The sequence below is a fragment of the Piliocolobus tephrosceles genome, chromosome 10 (genome assembly GCF_002776525.5).
Source record: "Piliocolobus tephrosceles isolate RC106 chromosome 10, ASM277652v3, whole genome shotgun sequence".
Taxonomy (NCBI): domain Eukaryota; kingdom Metazoa; phylum Chordata; class Mammalia; order Primates; family Cercopithecidae; genus Piliocolobus; species Piliocolobus tephrosceles.
The window spans coordinates 110,888,328-110,905,813 of record NC_045443.1 but is presented as its reverse complement, the minus strand read 5'-3'; the positions used below and the strand labels follow the sequence as shown (position 1 = coordinate 110,905,813).

Below are 17,486 nucleotides of genomic sequence, written 5' to 3'. Positions count from 1 at the left end.
CAGCCCCCCATGTGAGGAGCATGTGCGCTCACGTAGATGCCGAGCCGGAGCGCGGGGACGGCGGGGGCCTCGCACAGGGAGAGCAGCAGCAGCAGCAGGGCCGTGGCCAGCTCCATCAGGTAGAAGAGGTGATTGTGTGCAAAGAGGTAGGCCGCCAGCGCCTTGGCATCCTTGGGGTGGGTGAAGAACTTGTCATTGTTCTCGCCTTCCTGAAAAGATGAGAGCAGTGTGGGCATGTGAGCCTGGAGACCTGTCCAGCGCCAAAGAGGAACCATGGGCAGGGGAGGAAAGGAAGGCCCCAGGCAGGCGAGGAGAGATTCAGGCCAGAGACAGAAGATGCTGGAAAATCAAAATGATCTTCGCAGAACTCATGATGGTCAAGTCTCACTCCTGCCTGCTGATGGGCTCAAGAGACTTGCTGCTTCTTAAAAACCACTTGGAGGAACCAAAGACTAAAAGGGTCCTGAGACAGCCAGGTGTAGTGACATCCCAGCTACTCCAGAGACCAAGGCGGGAAGATCCCTTGAGCCAGGAGTTCAAGTCTAGCCTGGTCAACACAGCAAGACCCCATCTCTTAAAAAAGAGGGGAGGGGCTGGGTGCCATGGCTCATGCCTGTAATCGCAGCACTTTGGGAGGCTGAGGCAGGAGGATTGCTTGAGCCCATGAGTTTGAGACCAGCCTGAGCAACATGGTGAGACCCCTGGTGCCAGCTACTTAGGAGGCTGAGATGGGAGAATCACTTGAGCCCGGGAGGTCAAACCTGCAGTGAGCCAAGATCGTGCCACTGTACTCCAACCTGGACCACAGAGCAAGATCTGGTCTCAAAAAAAAAAAAAGAAAAGAAAAAGAAAAAAAAGAAGAAAGGTCCTAGGAGGAGGTAAAGAGAAACAGGCATGTCCAGTCCCCTCAGAGGCCAAGTTCTCCCTCTAGGAGTGCCCAGCAGAGTGTAAAGAGCTCAGAGGCCAGGTTCGGTGGCTCATGCCTGTAATCCCAGCACTTTGGGAGGCCGAGGCGGGTGGATCACAAGGTCAGGAGATTGAGATCATCCTGACTAACACGGTGAAACCCCGTCTCTACAAAAAATACAAACAAATTAGCCGGGCATGCAAGACTCTGTGTCTCAAAAAAAAAAAAAAAAAAGAAAAAAAAAAGAGCTCAGTGTAAAGAGCCTGGGAGGAACCACATGAGCTGAACCTTGGCTTTCTACTCCTTCCCTGAGGAATGTTGGGAAGGTTCCTTCGCCCTTGAGGCTCAGCTTCTTCAACGGTAAGGGCACTAACATTAGTACTTCCTCCTGGGGCTGTTGTGAAGAAGAAAGGTGAGGACATTTGAAATGCACTTAGAGTGGTGTCTGCCACACAGTCAGCTCACTACAGGTATTCGCTATTATCGTAACTTACATGAACATTACCAGAAAAAAGGAAGCCAATAACCCTGCCCAGTCAGACCCTTTAACACCCTTCAAGAGTTACCCAGAACAGGCACAGTGGCTCATGCCTGTAATCCCAGCACTTTAGGAGGCTGAGGCGCATGGATCACCTGAGATCAGGAGTTCGAGACCAGCCTGGCCAACATGGTGAAACCTCATCTCTACTAAAAATACAAAAATTAGCCGGGTATGGTGGCATGTGCCTGTGGTCCCAGCTACTTGGGAGGCTGAGACAGGGGAATCACTTGAACACTACTATACTCTATACTCCAGCCTGGGTCCCTGTCTCCAAAAAAAGGAGCTGCACAGTGGCGTATTGCTACTATACATTTACTTAATTCAGGATTCCCCATACCCTACTTTGTTTCAATTGACAAATAATAATTGTATATGGGGTACAATGTGATATTTTGATATATTTATATGTTATGTAACAACATTTTTTTTTCTTTTTTTTTGAGACAGAGTCTTCCTGTGTCACCCAGGCTGGAATGCAGTGGTATAATCTCAGCTCACTGCAACCTCCGCCTCCTGGGTTCAAGCAATTCTCTTGCCTCAGCCTCCTGGGTAGCTGGAACGACAAGTGCACACCACCACACCTGGCTAATTTTTGTATTTTTAGTAGAGATGGTGCTTCACCATGTGACCCAGGCTGGTCTTGAACTCCTGAGCTCAAGTGATCCGCCCACCTCAGCCTCCCAAAGTGCTAGGATTACAAGTGTGAGCCATGCTCGGCCCATTCTCACAAACCATGCTCGGCCCATTCTCACAAACTTATTCTGGGAAAGGCCCTGCTTGCAGTTTGCAGAGTGACTGTGAGTGAGTCACTTCCCTGAAGCTGGATAAACTGCTCTCCTCATTAGCAAAAAATCGAGGCAAACCACAGACCCAGCAGCAAACCTGGCAGGGGTAGGCATGTCAAAGGGAGCAAACACCTTGGCAATCAACAGAGGGTAAGTTGAACATGGTTCTGTGCTCTGTGCAGGGCTCTGGTTTTCACTACCACCTCCATGGCCACAGCAGTGGGCAGGGGGCCACATACAGTGGCCTGGGAAGCTGCTGGTTTCAATAACAAAAAAAAAAAAAAAAAAAAAAAAAATGTATTTCTTGGGCAATTTCTTCCAACAAATAGCCAGGAATGAAGGTCTCACTAGAAGAACCACTAACATGGGGGCTCAGATTTTAACTCTAGGACTTGGAATCATCCCAGAAGAGATGGGGGGAATGAGGTCTCCACCAACAGATGGAAATATCACCCATGGCACTGGATTCTGAAGAAAACCCAAGAGAACGTCGGCCCTGTTTCCTGGCTGCTGATCATAAACTAGATTTGGAAAAATAAGGAAGGCCAGTTGTAGCGACTTCTAGGCCTTTGCTCTCTGCTCCCTGGGGTCCAAGTCCACATAGAAATGAGTACTGTTTCAAAGGCACCAGGACTGCTGAGCACGTGGCTCCAGAGGATGAATGAGTTAACAGGTAACAGGTAAAATGTGGGAAGCGGGGAAACTGCAGGCACCAGACACCCTCAAAGTAGCGAGGGCCAATTATCCACGCACACCAGCAACCTGGCTCACTGCAAGACCTGTAGCCTGGCTGCAAGTGTGAAAAGCCAGGCCATCTTGAGCCAGGCACAGAGGCTCACACCTGTAATCCCAGCACTTTGGGAGGCTTAAGTTGGTGGATCACTTGAGGTCAGGAGTTTGAGACCAGCCTGGCCAACATGGTGAAACCCCGTCTCTACTAAAAATACAAAAATTAGCCGGGCGTGGTGGCAGGTGCCTGTAGTCCCAGTTACCTGGGTGGCTGAGGCAGGAGAATCGCTTGAACCTGGAAGGAGGTTGCAGTGAGCCGAGATCGCACCACTGTACTCCAGCGTGGGCAACAGAGCGAGAGTCTGTCTCAACAAAAACAGGCCATCTCATCCTCCAGGAACAGATGTGAATGACTGTGACTGTTCAAAGAAATCCAAGTTTTTCTTACATTTTTTTTAAAAAATGCATTTTTGGTAAAATAATTTAAACAATATAAATTTGTAAGGTAGTAAAAATTCCATCAGCCACAGATAATCATCTTTAATATTTAAACAACTTTCCAGATATGTATAAATATCTGTACACATACATACCCACATGCATATGCTGCTGTATGACATCAATTTAAAATGACCATACAACACCAGCTGTTCCATAACTGCTTTTTTCCACAAATACATGGCCCATTTTCAAGGAGATGCACACAGTCAGTTCATAAGTGATGCAACAGCACACAGAATCAAAAATATCATCTGGAGGCTAAACAGTTTAAATGTGGAGCTCTGCAACTCCCTAGCCAGGTGGCCTTGGGCATCATTTGGCCCCTCTGAGTCTCAGTCACCACATCTGTAAAGTGGGAGATGATCACTGCAGCCTCAGAGGCTTGTTAAAAAGATTAGCAGGTGCCCCTTAAAGTCTCATATTTTCATTACCAATGTCCTCACCTGCTTAGGAAAAGGAGGAATGATCAGGATCCTTAGAGCTTTAGCCATTCTGAGTCTGTGTTCTGACAAATCCCACCCTCTTATCCAGCCTCAGAGAAGGCGATGTGCAAAAGATGTCCCTGCTAGATCATTAACAAGTATGCCTGAGCTTGGGACAATTTCCCTAAAACATTCTGTTGCCTTAACTTGAAACAAAACACAATCGTTTAGGTGTATATGATGCTGCATGAAAATATGAGAAACAGTTGATTGAACAACCATCAAACAAATGTCTAAATTTCATTAAATCTTTTTTCTTTTTTTTAGACAGGGTCTCATTTTGTCACCCAGGCTGAAGTGCAGTGACACAAACATGGCTCACTGAAGCCTCAACTTCCCAGACTCAGGCGACACCTTCACCTCAGTCTCGCAAGCAGCTGGGACTAGAGGGTACACTTGCCACGCCTGGCTAAGTTTTGTATTTTTTCCAGAGATGGATTCTGCCATGTTGCCCAGGCTTGAATTTCACTAAATCTTTTTTAAATGACAAAACAAATACTTGCAGTGGAGAGCTGATTCAGATAAGAAAGATTAGGGGAAATTATGATGTGAATGCATTTAAGAAAAAGTCTATTTCCTCATCCAAACTCTTAATGCAAACCAGAAACTGAAATCTTATAGTGACAAGATTGGCAAGATTAAGGTTAAAATGTCACCGCCACTGGGGCCGTCAGTAAAGAGGCAATACTTCCTGTGGAGAGGATTCCATACTAAACATCAAGGCCCTAAAAATTGTTGATTCCTTCTACCTGGTCATTCCATTTCTTAGACTTTCCATTTCTTTTACTTTTCTAGTAAAATAATCCTAGATGTAAGGCGGTGGGAGTGCTATGTATAGACTGTCCTTGGATTATAATTTACAATAAGGGAAAATATTCAAGATTATCAGGTTAAGTAAATTAGGATAATTTACCTGATATAATTTAAAGCTATTTAAATAGCCAGGTGTGGTGGCTCATGCCTGTAACCCCAGCAATTTGGGAGGCTGAGGTGGGCAGATCACCTGAGGTCAAGAGTTCAAGACCAGCCTGGACAACATGGCGAAACCCTATCTCTACTAAAAATACAAAAATTAGCCGGGCATAGTGGCACATGCCTGTGATCCCAGCTACTCCAGAGGCTGAGGCAGGAGACTCGCTTGAACCCGGGAGGCAGAGGTTGCAATGAGCCAAGATCAAGCCACTACAATCCAACTCCAGCCTGGGTGATGGAATGAGACTGTCTTCAAAAAAAGAAAAAAAGAAAAAAAAAAAAGCTTATGCTAGGGGGAAAAAAAAACCAGAATATAAAATTGCACATACCATATGACTTTTTTGGAAAACAGATATATTATTCTTATAACATTTTTTTTTTTAAACCTGGAAGGAAATAATGTTGACAGTGACTGCCCTAGGTGAATGTTTCTTCATTCTTTTTTGTATCTAAATTTATTGTAATAGCATATATTACTTTCACCTTTCACACAAAAATATTAAAAAAAAAAAAATCCTAAAATAGCAAACAGGAAAGCAGCAACAAGTTAAACAGGAATAAAGCTACAGCATTCAGTATGTAAAGAAGAGTTCCCTCCTGAGAATGTGGCCTCTCAGTGTGCCCTGAGAAGAGGGAGGGTGGCAGGGAAGGCCGAGTGGACAGACTCTGCAAATTGTGGGGGTTGGCACAGCCCCAAACAGGGGCCTGAAGACAAGCCGGTGCACGGCAGTTTTCCCCTATGAGCACAGTCAGGTCAGCCAGCCCATCTTACAAACCTGAAGCTCATATACGAGCAACAGCAGCATCAACCGCTGCTGGAACTGAATTTCTGGGCACCTAACAGAGTCCTGGCTGCCCCACCCCACCAATAGGTGCAGAGAACTGCCAGGGCCTGACTGGAGATACTCACCTGGAGGTAGATTGCTGCCTCTTGGTAATTCATCTCCCAGTTGTGTGTGGGGCTGGAGGGGGAATTCCCGCCCTCAGAGCTGAGACTGAGGGCCTGCGAGTCGTGGATGGCATAGCTGCCGCCATCTGCATTGGAAGAGGAGAGAGACTCACTTGGCACCCAGGCTTAAGAGCATAAAGACACTGTTCGGCAGAAGAAAAGCCTGGTAGTCCCTTCATATGCTCACATGGACATCCCGTCATCTTCAAATCAACCTCCATGCTGTGTACTGATAATGGCAAGAATTAGCACAGCTGGTTACAAATGTTTTCCTTTCTCTTGGTAAGTGAAAAAAGCAAGTACAAAAGAGTACAAACAGTATGCTCTCTAATGTGTACAAAAGGGAGGAAACAAGAAAACATAAATACATCGACTTATCTTTACCAAAAGAAACACAGGAAGGAAAAATGAGAAGTCAATGAAATCAGTCGTCCTACAAGGGCTATAAGAACAGTGTAGATGGACCCTTTTTGAATCCTTTGACTTTTGGAAGCATATTAACATCCTACTTAGTTAAAAATTAAAAACAACTGGATTTGTCCCCTGGTGCAGGGCCATCTGTTGCTCTTCCCTGCTGACAGCCACGCCCTCCTCCCCCAGCAACACTGGGCCATCTGTCTCGGTAGAACATCCCCTCCTTGCTCTGTGTCCACATTGTTTGGCTCTGGCCGACTCCACCCCTGGCTCCCGGGCAGGTGACCTGGGCCTGGCAATGAGCCCCTCGTCTCCCCTGGGCCCAGGGATTGGTTCAGGCATGGCTGCTGACCCAAGTCCAGCCAGTGACAGCTGAACTTGAAACTGTTCCTGGGCCAATGAGGAAGGAGGGGCTCTTTCCCTGTTGTTGCTCGCAGCTGCCTCTGCCACCGCATTGGGAAAACTTGCCTGAGAAGGAAGTCAGCAGAGAACAAAACAATAACCAAGAGATAACACTAACACCAGCTGCACCTCTGGAATTCAGCTGTGCCTGAAATCTACCCCTTAATTTCCAAAATCCAAGCTGATAAAGAGATCCCATTTGAGTCTGAGTTGGGTTTGTCACAATAATCCTGAGACTCTACTGATACACACAGTAAACAATGGCACCAAGAAATGATGCATTCATTGGGAAGAAGTGAATCTGAGAGAAATCTGTAAATCCGCATTGTAAATGATCCACCTGAAGGAAGATAAAGAATCTAATGTTTTGGGCTGAGCACAGTGGCTCACACCTGTAATCCCAGCACTGTGGGAGGCCAAGGTGGACGGATCACTTGAGGTCAGGTGTTCAAGACCAGCATGGCCAACACGACGAAACCCCGACTCTACTAAAAATACAAAAAGTAGCCAGGCGTGGTGGCAGGTGCCTGTAATCCCAGCTATTCAGGAGGCTGAGGCATGAGAATCGCTTGAACCTGGGAGGCAGAGGTTGCAGTGAGCCAAAATTACCCCCCCACTCTAGCCGGGGGGAGAGAGAAAGACCCCGTCAAAAAAAAAAAAAAAAAAAAAAAACTAATGTTTTGATACTGTGATTTGCACAGTTGGCAGGAAGCAAATGTGTAAGGCTTACAACCATGCAAGGGACAGGAAACTGACAGGGCTCAAAGGCCTGCTGGGTTGCAAAAGGTCCTTCTGATCTTGAATTGCCAGTCATGAGCAACCAGGACCAGGCACATCCATTTTCCTAACAATAATGCTGCACATCTTTCCACATGTTTATTTACCATTTGTGTATCTTCTTTGAAGTGTCCAGATCTTTCACCTTTTTCTTTGCTTATTATTATTATTATTATTAAATTGAGACCTCTTTTATACACTCTGGATACAAGTCTATCAGATACATGATGATTTGCAAATCTTTTTCCCCTTTGTAGTTTCTCTTCTCATTCTTTTCTAACGGCGCCTTTCAAAGGTCACTGAAACAGAAGTTTTACAAATTTTGATGAAGGCCAACTTATCCATTTATTCTTTTATGGATTAATACTTTTGATATCGTATCTAAGAAATCTTTGCCTAACCCCTGGTCATAAAGATTTCACATCAGGCCAAGGCGGGGAGGATCACTTGAGCCCAAGAGTTCAAGACTAGCCTGGGCAACACAATGAGATCCTGTCTCTACAAAAAAATTAAAATGAAAAAGATTCCACATCAAGGCACAGTGGTGTAAGCCTGTAGTCCCAGCTGCTAAGAAGGCTGAGGTGGGAGGATCACCTTAGCCTGGTAGTTCAAGCCAGCCTGGACAACACAGAAAGACACTGTCTTTAAAAAAGAAAAATAAAAACAAAGATTTCACATCAATACCTCAATGCCTTGATTACTGTGGTTTTATAGGTCTTAAAATCAGGTAAATGTTGGCAGGGCGCAGTGGTTCACGCCTGTAATCCCAGCACTTTGGGAGGCCAAGGCGGGCGGATCACGAGGTCAGGAGATCGAGACCATCCTGGCTAACATAGTGAAACCCCGTCTCTGCTAAAAATACAAAAAAATTAGCCAGGTGTGGTGGCGGGCACCTGTAGTCCCAGCTACTCGGGAGGCTGAGGCAGGAGAATGGCGTGAACCCAGGAGGCGGAGCTTGTAGTGAACGGAGATCGCGCCACTGCAATCCCGCCTGGGGGACAGAGCGAGACTCCATCTCAAAAAACAAACAAAAAAAACCCAGGTAGTGTTAATCCTCCAACTTCGTTCATCTTTTTTCAAAGTTGTTTTGGCTAGCCCAGTTCTTTTGAACTTCCATATAAACTTTAGAATTAGTCAATTTCTTTGTCCCTAATCTAAGAGTCCAATCAATCAATCAATCGATAAAAACCCAGCCTGGGGAATATAGTGAGACCCTATCTCTACAAAAAAAAAAAAAAATTTTTAAGTAAAAAAATTAGTGGCATGGTGGCATGTGCCTATAATCCCAGCACTTTGGGAGGCTGAGGTGGATGGATCGCTTGAAGTCAAGAGTTGAAGACCAGTCTGGGTAACATACTAAGACCTCATCTCTACAGAAAGTATAAAAATCAGCTGGGCATGGTAGCTTGCACCTATAGTCCCAGCTACTCAGGAGGCTGAGGTGGGAGGATTACTTGAGCCTGAGAGGTCAAGGCTAGAGTGAGCTATGATCATGCTACTGCATTCCAGCCTGGGTGACAGAGCAAGATCCTGTCTCAATAATAACAGGCCAGGCGCAGTGGCTCACGCCTGTAATCCTAGCAATTTGGGAGGCCAAGGCAGATGGATCACCTGAGCTCAGGAGTTCGAGACCACCCTGGGCAACAAAGTGAAACCCCGCCGGTCTCTACTAAAATACAAAAATTAGCCGGGCATGGTGTCACGCACCTGTAGTCCCAGCTACTCAGGAGGCTGAGGCATGAGACTCACATGAGCCCAGGAGGTGGAGGCTGCAGTGAGCCAAGATTGCGCCACTGCATTCCAGCTTGGGCTACAGAATGAGATTCTGTCTCAAAATAAATAAATAAATAAATAAATAAATAAATAAATAAATAAACAAACAAACAGTCAATTTCTACTTTAAAAAAAGCCTGCTGGGATTTGATTGAAATTATGTCAAATCTATCAATGAGACATCTTAAAAACTCATGAGTATGGTATATCTCTCAGTTTATTTTGATCTTCTTTAATTTCTCTTAGTAATGTTTTGTAGCTTTCAGTATATGGACCTGACACATCTTTTGTTAGATTTATCACGAAGTCTTTCATATTTCCGATGCTGCTGTAAATGAAGTTGCCTTTTAATCTCATTTCCAATTGTTTGTTGTTAGTATACAGAAATACAACTAATTTTTATATATTGGCCTTCTATCCTGCAACCTGGATAAGCTCACTTAAAAGGTCTAGTAGCCTCTTTTGTAAATGTCATGGGCTTTTCTATACAGAAGATCATGTTGTCTGAGAATAAGGACATCCTTTCTAATCCAGATGCCTTTTGTTTTTCTTGCCTTATGGCACTTTTTAGAACCTCCCTTACAATACTGAATAAAAATGATAAGAAGGGATATCTTTGTCTCATTCCTGATCTTAGGGGAAAAGCATTCAGTTTTTCACCACTCAGTATGATGTAAGCTAGAAGTTTCTCGTAGATACCCTTTATCAGGCTGAGGAAATTCCTTTCTATGCCTAGTTTGTTGTGAGATCTTACCATGAATAGGTGCTGGATTTTGTCAAACACTTTGTCTACTTTGAGATGATTTCAGCTTGAGTATCCCTAATCTGAAAATCTGAAATCCAAATGCTCCAAATTTCCATACTCTTTGAGTACCAACATGACACTCAAAGAAAATGCTCACTGGAGCATTCTGGATTTCATATTTTCAGGTTAGAAATACTCAACCAATAAGTATAATGCAAATATTCCAAAATCTGAAAAAAATTAAAAATCAGAAATACTTCTGGCCCCTAGCATTTTGGATAAGGGATAGTCAGTCTGTATATGGTTTTTCTTTCTCCTTTGGTTAATATAGTGAATTACAATGATTGGTTTTTGAACATTAAACCAACCCTGCATTCCTGAGCTAAGTCCCTCTAGTCATGATGTATTATCCTTTTTATGTATTATTGCATTTGCTAAAATTGTTTAAATTTTTTGCATCTATATCCACGTAGAATGTTGGTCTGATGTTTCTTTCCTTGTGATGTCTTTGGGTTTCAAGGTAATGCTGGTCTCATAAAATGCGCTAGAAAATATTTCCTCCTTTTCAATTTTCTGGAAGACTTCAGGTCAAATTCATATTATTTCTTCCCTAATGTATAGCATTCACCAGGAAAGCTATCTGGGCCTGAAGTTTTCTTTCTAGGAAAGTTTTTATTATGTATTAACCTTCTTCAGTACATATAGGGCCACTCAGGTTTTCTATTCTTATTGAGAAAGCTTTGGTGGTTTGTATCTTTCAATAAATTTGTCAAGAGGTTAAGCAATCTGTCCAAGATCACACAGCTGTAAGGGCGGCACCAGGCTTTGGCCCCTAGCAGCTTGCCTCCAGAGCAGATGCACTTAACCACTATGCTGTATACTACCACCCCCTCTAAGGAAGAGGAGTTGGGGATGAGGAATGCAGATGATGATTTTAATCTACTGGTAGCGAACATTTATTGAGGTTTACTGTATGCCAAAACCTATCCTATGGCAGATTTTATTTTCCAAAAATGGCCACCATATTATCTTTCACCTTCCATGCTCTTCTGGAACCTTGCCACTTTTCCACACACAGATAGAAGCTGTCTCTCTTCCTCTTGAAATCAGGTGAGCCTTCATGACTGCTGTGACTAATAGAGAACAGGGAACCTCATGACTTCTGAGGTTATAAAAATACTTTCACCTTATTCTCTTGAGGCACTTACTTGTGGAACCGAGCGACCATTTTGTAAGGAAGCCCAAGCAGCTGGTGGAGAGGGAAGACTCAAGGCCCCAGTTCACAGCCCAGCTGAGCACCCAGCCAAGGGGTAGCACCAACTTCTCTGACACATCAAGGTGCCATCTCAAAAATAGATCCTCCAGCCCCAGTTAAGCTGTCCAAACAGATGCTACATACAACAGCAAAAAGGCAACTCCACCAAGCCCTGCTCAAACTGCAAACTCAAGCAAAATAAATGTTGCCATCTTAAGGCACTCTGTTGGGGCAGTGATTTGTTACAAGGGCAGCAGATAACTGACACCTATCTAAATACATTGTATCTATTAACCCACTTAGTTCTTACAACAACCCTGGGAAGAAGGTAATATTGTTATCAACAGATAACTGATACCTATCTAAATACATTGTATCTATCCATTAACCCACTTAGTCCTTACAACAACCTTGCCAAGTAGGTAATATTATTCCCACCTCAGACTTGAAGAAACTAAGGTGCATAGAGGCTAAGTAACCTCCCCAGGTCATGCTGCTAGTGAGAAGCAGGGCTGGGATCCCAAACTAGGCTGCCTAGCTCCCAATCGGTAGACTACTTGCCTCTCAAGAATCAGAAACTCGAAAAGGATGACAGGGTAGTTAGTGCCAAAAGGACCAAAAATACACTAGCATTTCCATCACTAGAGTGGAGTTCCAAGTAGGAGGTGGGACATCTGGGTGCGGTTTGAACTTGGTAATTCTGACCCTTGTCTTCCCAATAGCAACAGAGCAGCATTCCCTACTCTGATCCCAATGCTCATTTCTGAAAGAACTAAGCCCTAGGCAGAGACAGGAGAAGGTCAAACCACCTTCCTCATCTGCTCCCATGGATCAGGGAAGCACCAGCCAAAACGTGACTCCTGAGCAGAAAAAGCCACAGGCGAGCAGCTGGATGGAGCGCATCCTCATGCGCCCATGCCCTGTCCTCCATGACCTCCATATGCCCCAGCAGGAGCTGGCACCGGCAACAAAGCAGAGTCCTAGGTAATATAAATAACAATGATGGAGTGGGGCAGGTAGCTGCTAGCTGGCACAGATGGCAGCAGCCATTAGTGCCACCCTTCTACCCGACACTAGACAGGAGCGTCTATGTAAGCCGCTGCCATGAAGACCCCCTTTGGAGCCTTCCCACCCTTCTTCTCACACAGGGGTCTCCTTGAATTGACAGCAACTTCCTCTTTGTGTTCAGGAGCTCTCTCAACCCATTCCTGGTGGGGAGAGGACATCTGGTCCTCCCCAAGAGCTCCCCCATCCCTCACCACTTATACCACAGCACCCCTGGGACCAGGTGGTCCAATGCATCCCATGGTGCAGGCCATTCCTTGCTAACAAGCCTCACTGACACTCCCAGCAACAGGTTTCTACGGGGAGCAGGTAACCTTTGCTATCTTTAGGTGTCCTGGTTTGGGTGAGAGATAGTCCCTCTTCCCCGATACATAATCCTTCAAAGCCACAAAGGACAGTTCCACTCAGCTGAAATCCACAAGGACCACCGAGACTGGAAGGACCAGGCTTATGGCTGCCCTGGGAGGACAGTTCTCAGAGCCAGAAATCTTAATCCCATCTTCTTTTTCACTCCTCATGGCCTGTAACTCACCAGGTCTGGAAAGGTCTCCTCCCTCTCATCTCTACTCAAGAGGTCTTTGGGGCCTCTTGTCTTTCACCTAAAAGCCTGTAGCAACCTGGACTCGCTCTCACTGTCCAGGCCTTTCCTGACCACCTGACCCAGGCCCCTTGAGGCAGGATGAATCAATCGGGTAAGGCGGAAGTCTGATGGTGTCACTCTGCTACTTAAAATCCTTCCATGGCTTGCCTGCAGAAAAAGACTGACTCCTTGGAACAACAGGAGAGGATCTTTAGAGCTGGCTCCTGCTACAGCCCTCTCCCTTTTCCCTATTCCTGTACCAAACTCCTAACAGCAGAGTGGCTGGGGCCTGGGCCTCAGGGCTGGCTGCAGACAGCAACAGGTGACCATGGAGCACCAAGGATGCAGGGAGCTGGCTGGAGCGCCCCCCCACCACAGGACAGTGAGCACCACAGAGACAAAACGTGAGCCCATGGCCACAGACCATATGTGGCTGGTGGGTGAGGGCAGACACGTGGCAGTGCTGCCAATGGTGGAACGAGGACTCAGGAATGGACTTCACAGGGTGTTTCTGCTAGATCTGAAAGGGCTTTCTAATAACTAGAAATGATAGACCATCAGAGAGGGCTTTAACTTTGTCAGGTTTGATGGATTAAAATACAGAAGTCAGTGCCATGCTTTGTTAGAACTAGGTACTTCAGTATTTGTTTTTTTAATCTAAATATGATCTGTGAGTTGGAAATAAGTCTCTTTCCTTTTTTTTTAATTTTTAGTTTTAGAGATAGGGTCTTACTACGTTGCCTAAGCTGGACTCAAATTCCTGGACTTGGGCGATCCTCTCTCCTTGGCCTCCATTTGGAAATAACTCTTTTTACTGAGCCCAGGCTGGAGTGCAGGGGCACTATCATGGCTCACTGCAGCTTCAACCTCTCAGGCTCAAGCCATCTTCCCACCTCAGCCTCCAGAGTAGCTGGGACTATAGGCATGTGCCACCATGCCTGGCTAATTTTTTCTTTCTTTCTTTCTTTCTTTTTTTAGAGATGGGGTCTTGCCATGTTGCTCAGGGTGGTCTCAAACTCCTAGGCTCAAGCAATCCACCTGCCTCGCCCTCCCTCCCAGAGTTCTAGGATTATAGGTGTGAGTCACTGCACCTGGCTGGAAATAATACTTTTATTTTTATTTTTAAATTTTTATGTATTTTTTCTCTTCTTTTTTTTTTTTTTTTTTGAGACAGAGTCTTGTTCTGTTGCCCAGGCTGGAGTGCAGCGGCACAATCTCATCTCACTACAACCTCTACTTCCCAGGTTCAAGCGATTCTCGTGCTTCAGCCTCCTGAGTAGCTGGGACTACAGGCGTGCACCACCACACCTGGCGAATTTTTGTATTTTTTGGAAGAGATGGGGTTTCACGATGTTGGCCAGGCTGGTCCCAAACTCCTGACCTCAAGTGATCCAACTGCCTCGGCCTCCCAAAGTGCTGGGATTACAGGTGTGAGCCACCGCGCCTGGCTGGGAAATAATTCTTAATGAAAATATTCTAAGACCAACAACTGGCCTGTTCATCTACTCCTTTGTTTAGCAGACATTCCCAGGGTTGTCCCTGCCCAAGGGCAGCTCCTAGGTGCTGGACCCTTAGTGGGGATTGTAGGAACTAGGTAGCCCTTGCCCTCCAGGGGCACCTGTCTGCAGAGGCAGTGGAGTACCCCATCACCACGTGGCCTCAAAAAGAGGCTCTGTAGCTACTAGTCATGGAAGTTTCAACAGCAAAAAGATTCACCAGCCAGTGAGCAGTGGACTAGCTGCCCCTGCAGCTTGTGGCATCTAAATGTTTACAGGTATGTGGTGACTTCAAGGGGAGCAGGCAGGTGGGTGCAGATGGCTTCAGAAAGAGCTCCAAACTGCGGAGCTGCCCCAGAGGATTGGCAGTGCCACACACAGTCTGAGCAGGGCCCAGCTGCCTAGATCCTGATGGCACCAAAAGCCTTCCACAAACACTTCCTCACTGCTTAGGGAGGGCAATGGCATCTTTTTTTTAGCGCATGCATCCCTCTCCCACCTCCCGATTAACTGCAGCCCCCAAATCTAGCCCCAATCTCATCAGCTCAGCTTCAGCTAAAAGAATACACACAAACACTTGTGGAGCAAACTCTGTGAGGCAGGCACTACTCTCGGCACTTTATATGTGAAATAACTTCATTCTTGCAACAACCTTAGGAAGTGGATACCATCAGTATCCCCATTTCACAGGTGATAGGACGGAAACACAGAGACTGGTCAGTTTGTCCAGGGGCTCCCACATTTAGAAAGTGATGGAACTGGAGAATAAATGAGGTCTGTGCCTGGAACCACTCTAACTGCGGGCGGTGTTATTCCACGTGGTCTGCACAGTCCATGAATGGTGTGTGATGGTTGGGGATGAGCATCATCCAGGAACCAGAGCCAGCGTGTAGAGGCCATCACCGCAGGTGGCACCGTGTGGCACTTCCTTTTCCTAGTACTTCGTTTTTGCTGTGTTTGATGGAAGTAGAGGTCCTCTGCCGCAGAGTGTGGGAAGCCCTGCTACACAGCTCTCCTGCATGCATTGTAGGCACTTCCTGCTGCTGTCTTAGAAGCAACGACCGTCAGGTCAGGAGCAGATCCTAGAGACCACCTAATTCAATGCCCGGCTTTTAGAGATGGGGAAACTGAGGGCAGGGAATGTGATGTCTCCGTGGTATAGGGCCAACTGGTTACAGCACCAGGTCTAGCACCCAGGCCTCCTGGCTCCCCATACAGAGCTTTCCTTCATACAAATATCTCCCACTTATCTCTCACTAGAGAAATGTAGGGGATAGCTCCGCTGACCCACTGTCTGCCGTGGGGTACACTGGCCACTGTCTCTTCTGATGGACAGCATACAGCTGTGAGACAGGCTTAGCACCTATGACCCAAATCAAAGAGAACACGTGGCTGGTTCTCGCACAGATGGTCCATCCACTGGCCAGGGCTCTTGGGATGGACTCTTACAGGCCACAAGTGACTGGGGGGCAGGAGAAGGCCCTGAGGTGACTGAGACCACATTTTCCTGGCCGTACTGGTGCTGCATGGAACAGCTGCACCAACAGAGAATCTTGCGGCAGGAGGGGCCTCAGGAATCAGGAGGCTCCTCCCCTCCCACAATCAGCTGAAAGGCCCACAAATAGGGGCTGTGCCTGGCCCACGAGACCTTGCTCTCACCAGCTCCTCTGCCACACTGTGGCCCAAACTACCTCTCCCCTGGACCAACACAATCCCTTCTCTGTGTCCCTACTCTGTTCTACCCTCTGTGGCCTATTCTTGACACCAGTCAGAGAAATCCTCTGTTCCATGCACATGTGTGTGGGTTTTTAGGCAAACTTTTTTGTTTAATATAACAATAATCCTCAAGAACACTAAGCCAAATGGTATCACTCCTCTGCCTGAAACATGCCCCAGCCTCCCTTGATCGGAAGGTCTCGTGGAACCTGACCCATGACCTCTCCAAGTCACCTCGTCCCGCCTGCCCCTTGCTGCTGCCATGCTGGCCTCCTTGTTCTGAAACGTGCCTGGAACATTCTGCCTTGGGGCCTCTGCCTCCCTAGTCTTTGGCTGTTTCCTCACACCTTCCAGTTTCCACCCAAACATCTTATTAAAGGCTACCCTTGGCCTCCCCTACAAGGTGAGACTACATCACTCTGTCCCCTCAAAGTGCTGAGGCTTCCTCCTGGGGCTGTCACCATCTGACAGGGTATCTGTTTACTTGTGGGCCTGTTTCCCCACCTGGAATGTCAGCTCCAAGAGGGCAGGGACTTTCGTTTTGGTCACTGTGGTGTTCCCAGGCCCCAGAACAGCGTTGGATACAATGTGTAAGGGGTCAGCAAACATGTCTGAATTGAAGTGAAATAGAAGGCCTTGCCTGCCCTGAAGATTCCACACAGCCCCGTGGGGCACTTAAGGATGGCCATAGCCTGGAGAGTGGAGAGCAAGGAGCCATCCACGGGGCCTGGCAGGCCTCAGGCACGAGGGCGGGCTCCACCGGGGATGCAGTGGGCATCACCAAAGGGTGTTAGGAAGGGGTGTGACGTGGTAAGTTTGTATTTCTAAAAACCCTTCTTTTAACAATCTGCTGAAGAGGGGCTATTTTGTGTAAGAGCAATTCAGGGTAGAACCTTGAAAGGGAAAGGGGAAAATAAGACTCAAGAGCTAAGGTGAAAGAATAGCGAATTCTCCCCCTCCCAGGGCAGACTTTGCTCTGTGCTTCTAACCACTCAACCTCAGAAAACAGGACTTGGCATGCTCATGTGGTCCCAAAAGGCAAAGCACGATCACTCTTTTCTCCACACGGAGAAAGGGATGAAAGGCCTGAGGTGACACTGGCCATTCAGGGACTTTTCAAGAAAGCCACAGGTGATCGCAAAGGGCCTCTTTCACACCCAGGCACGAGCGACTGGGGTGCATATTTAGGGATTATAGAAAGGGTGAAAATGGAAGGCAAGGAGCCACAGTTCCGTTCTGTTCCTTTCGTATATGGCCTTCACGCAGCAGTGCAGCTGTGCCAGCCAAGTCCAGGGCACGGCAGGGGCCGGGTGGGGCTGGGCTACCTTGTGGGGTGCTAATCCCCTGCCCTGTCTGCTATCTAACCCTCTTCCCCACTTATTTTTTTTTTTTTTTTT

At 46.7% G+C, this 17,486-nt stretch overlaps 1 protein-coding gene across 1 annotated transcript in view; it reads right to left on the bottom strand.

The window, feature by feature from the left end:
- The window catches only part of TPCN1 (two pore segment channel 1), a 75,766-nt gene that overhangs the window by 31,483 nt on the left and 26,797 nt on the right, over nt 1-17,486 (bottom strand). The window contains exons 3-4 of the mRNA XM_023203973.2: nt 5,828-5,952; nt 33-209 (exon numbers count right to left, since the gene is read on the bottom strand). Coding sequence (XP_023059741.1) covers nt 33-209; nt 5,828-5,952 — 302 coding nt within the window. The remainder of the gene's footprint in view (nt 1-32; nt 210-5,827; nt 5,953-17,486) is intronic.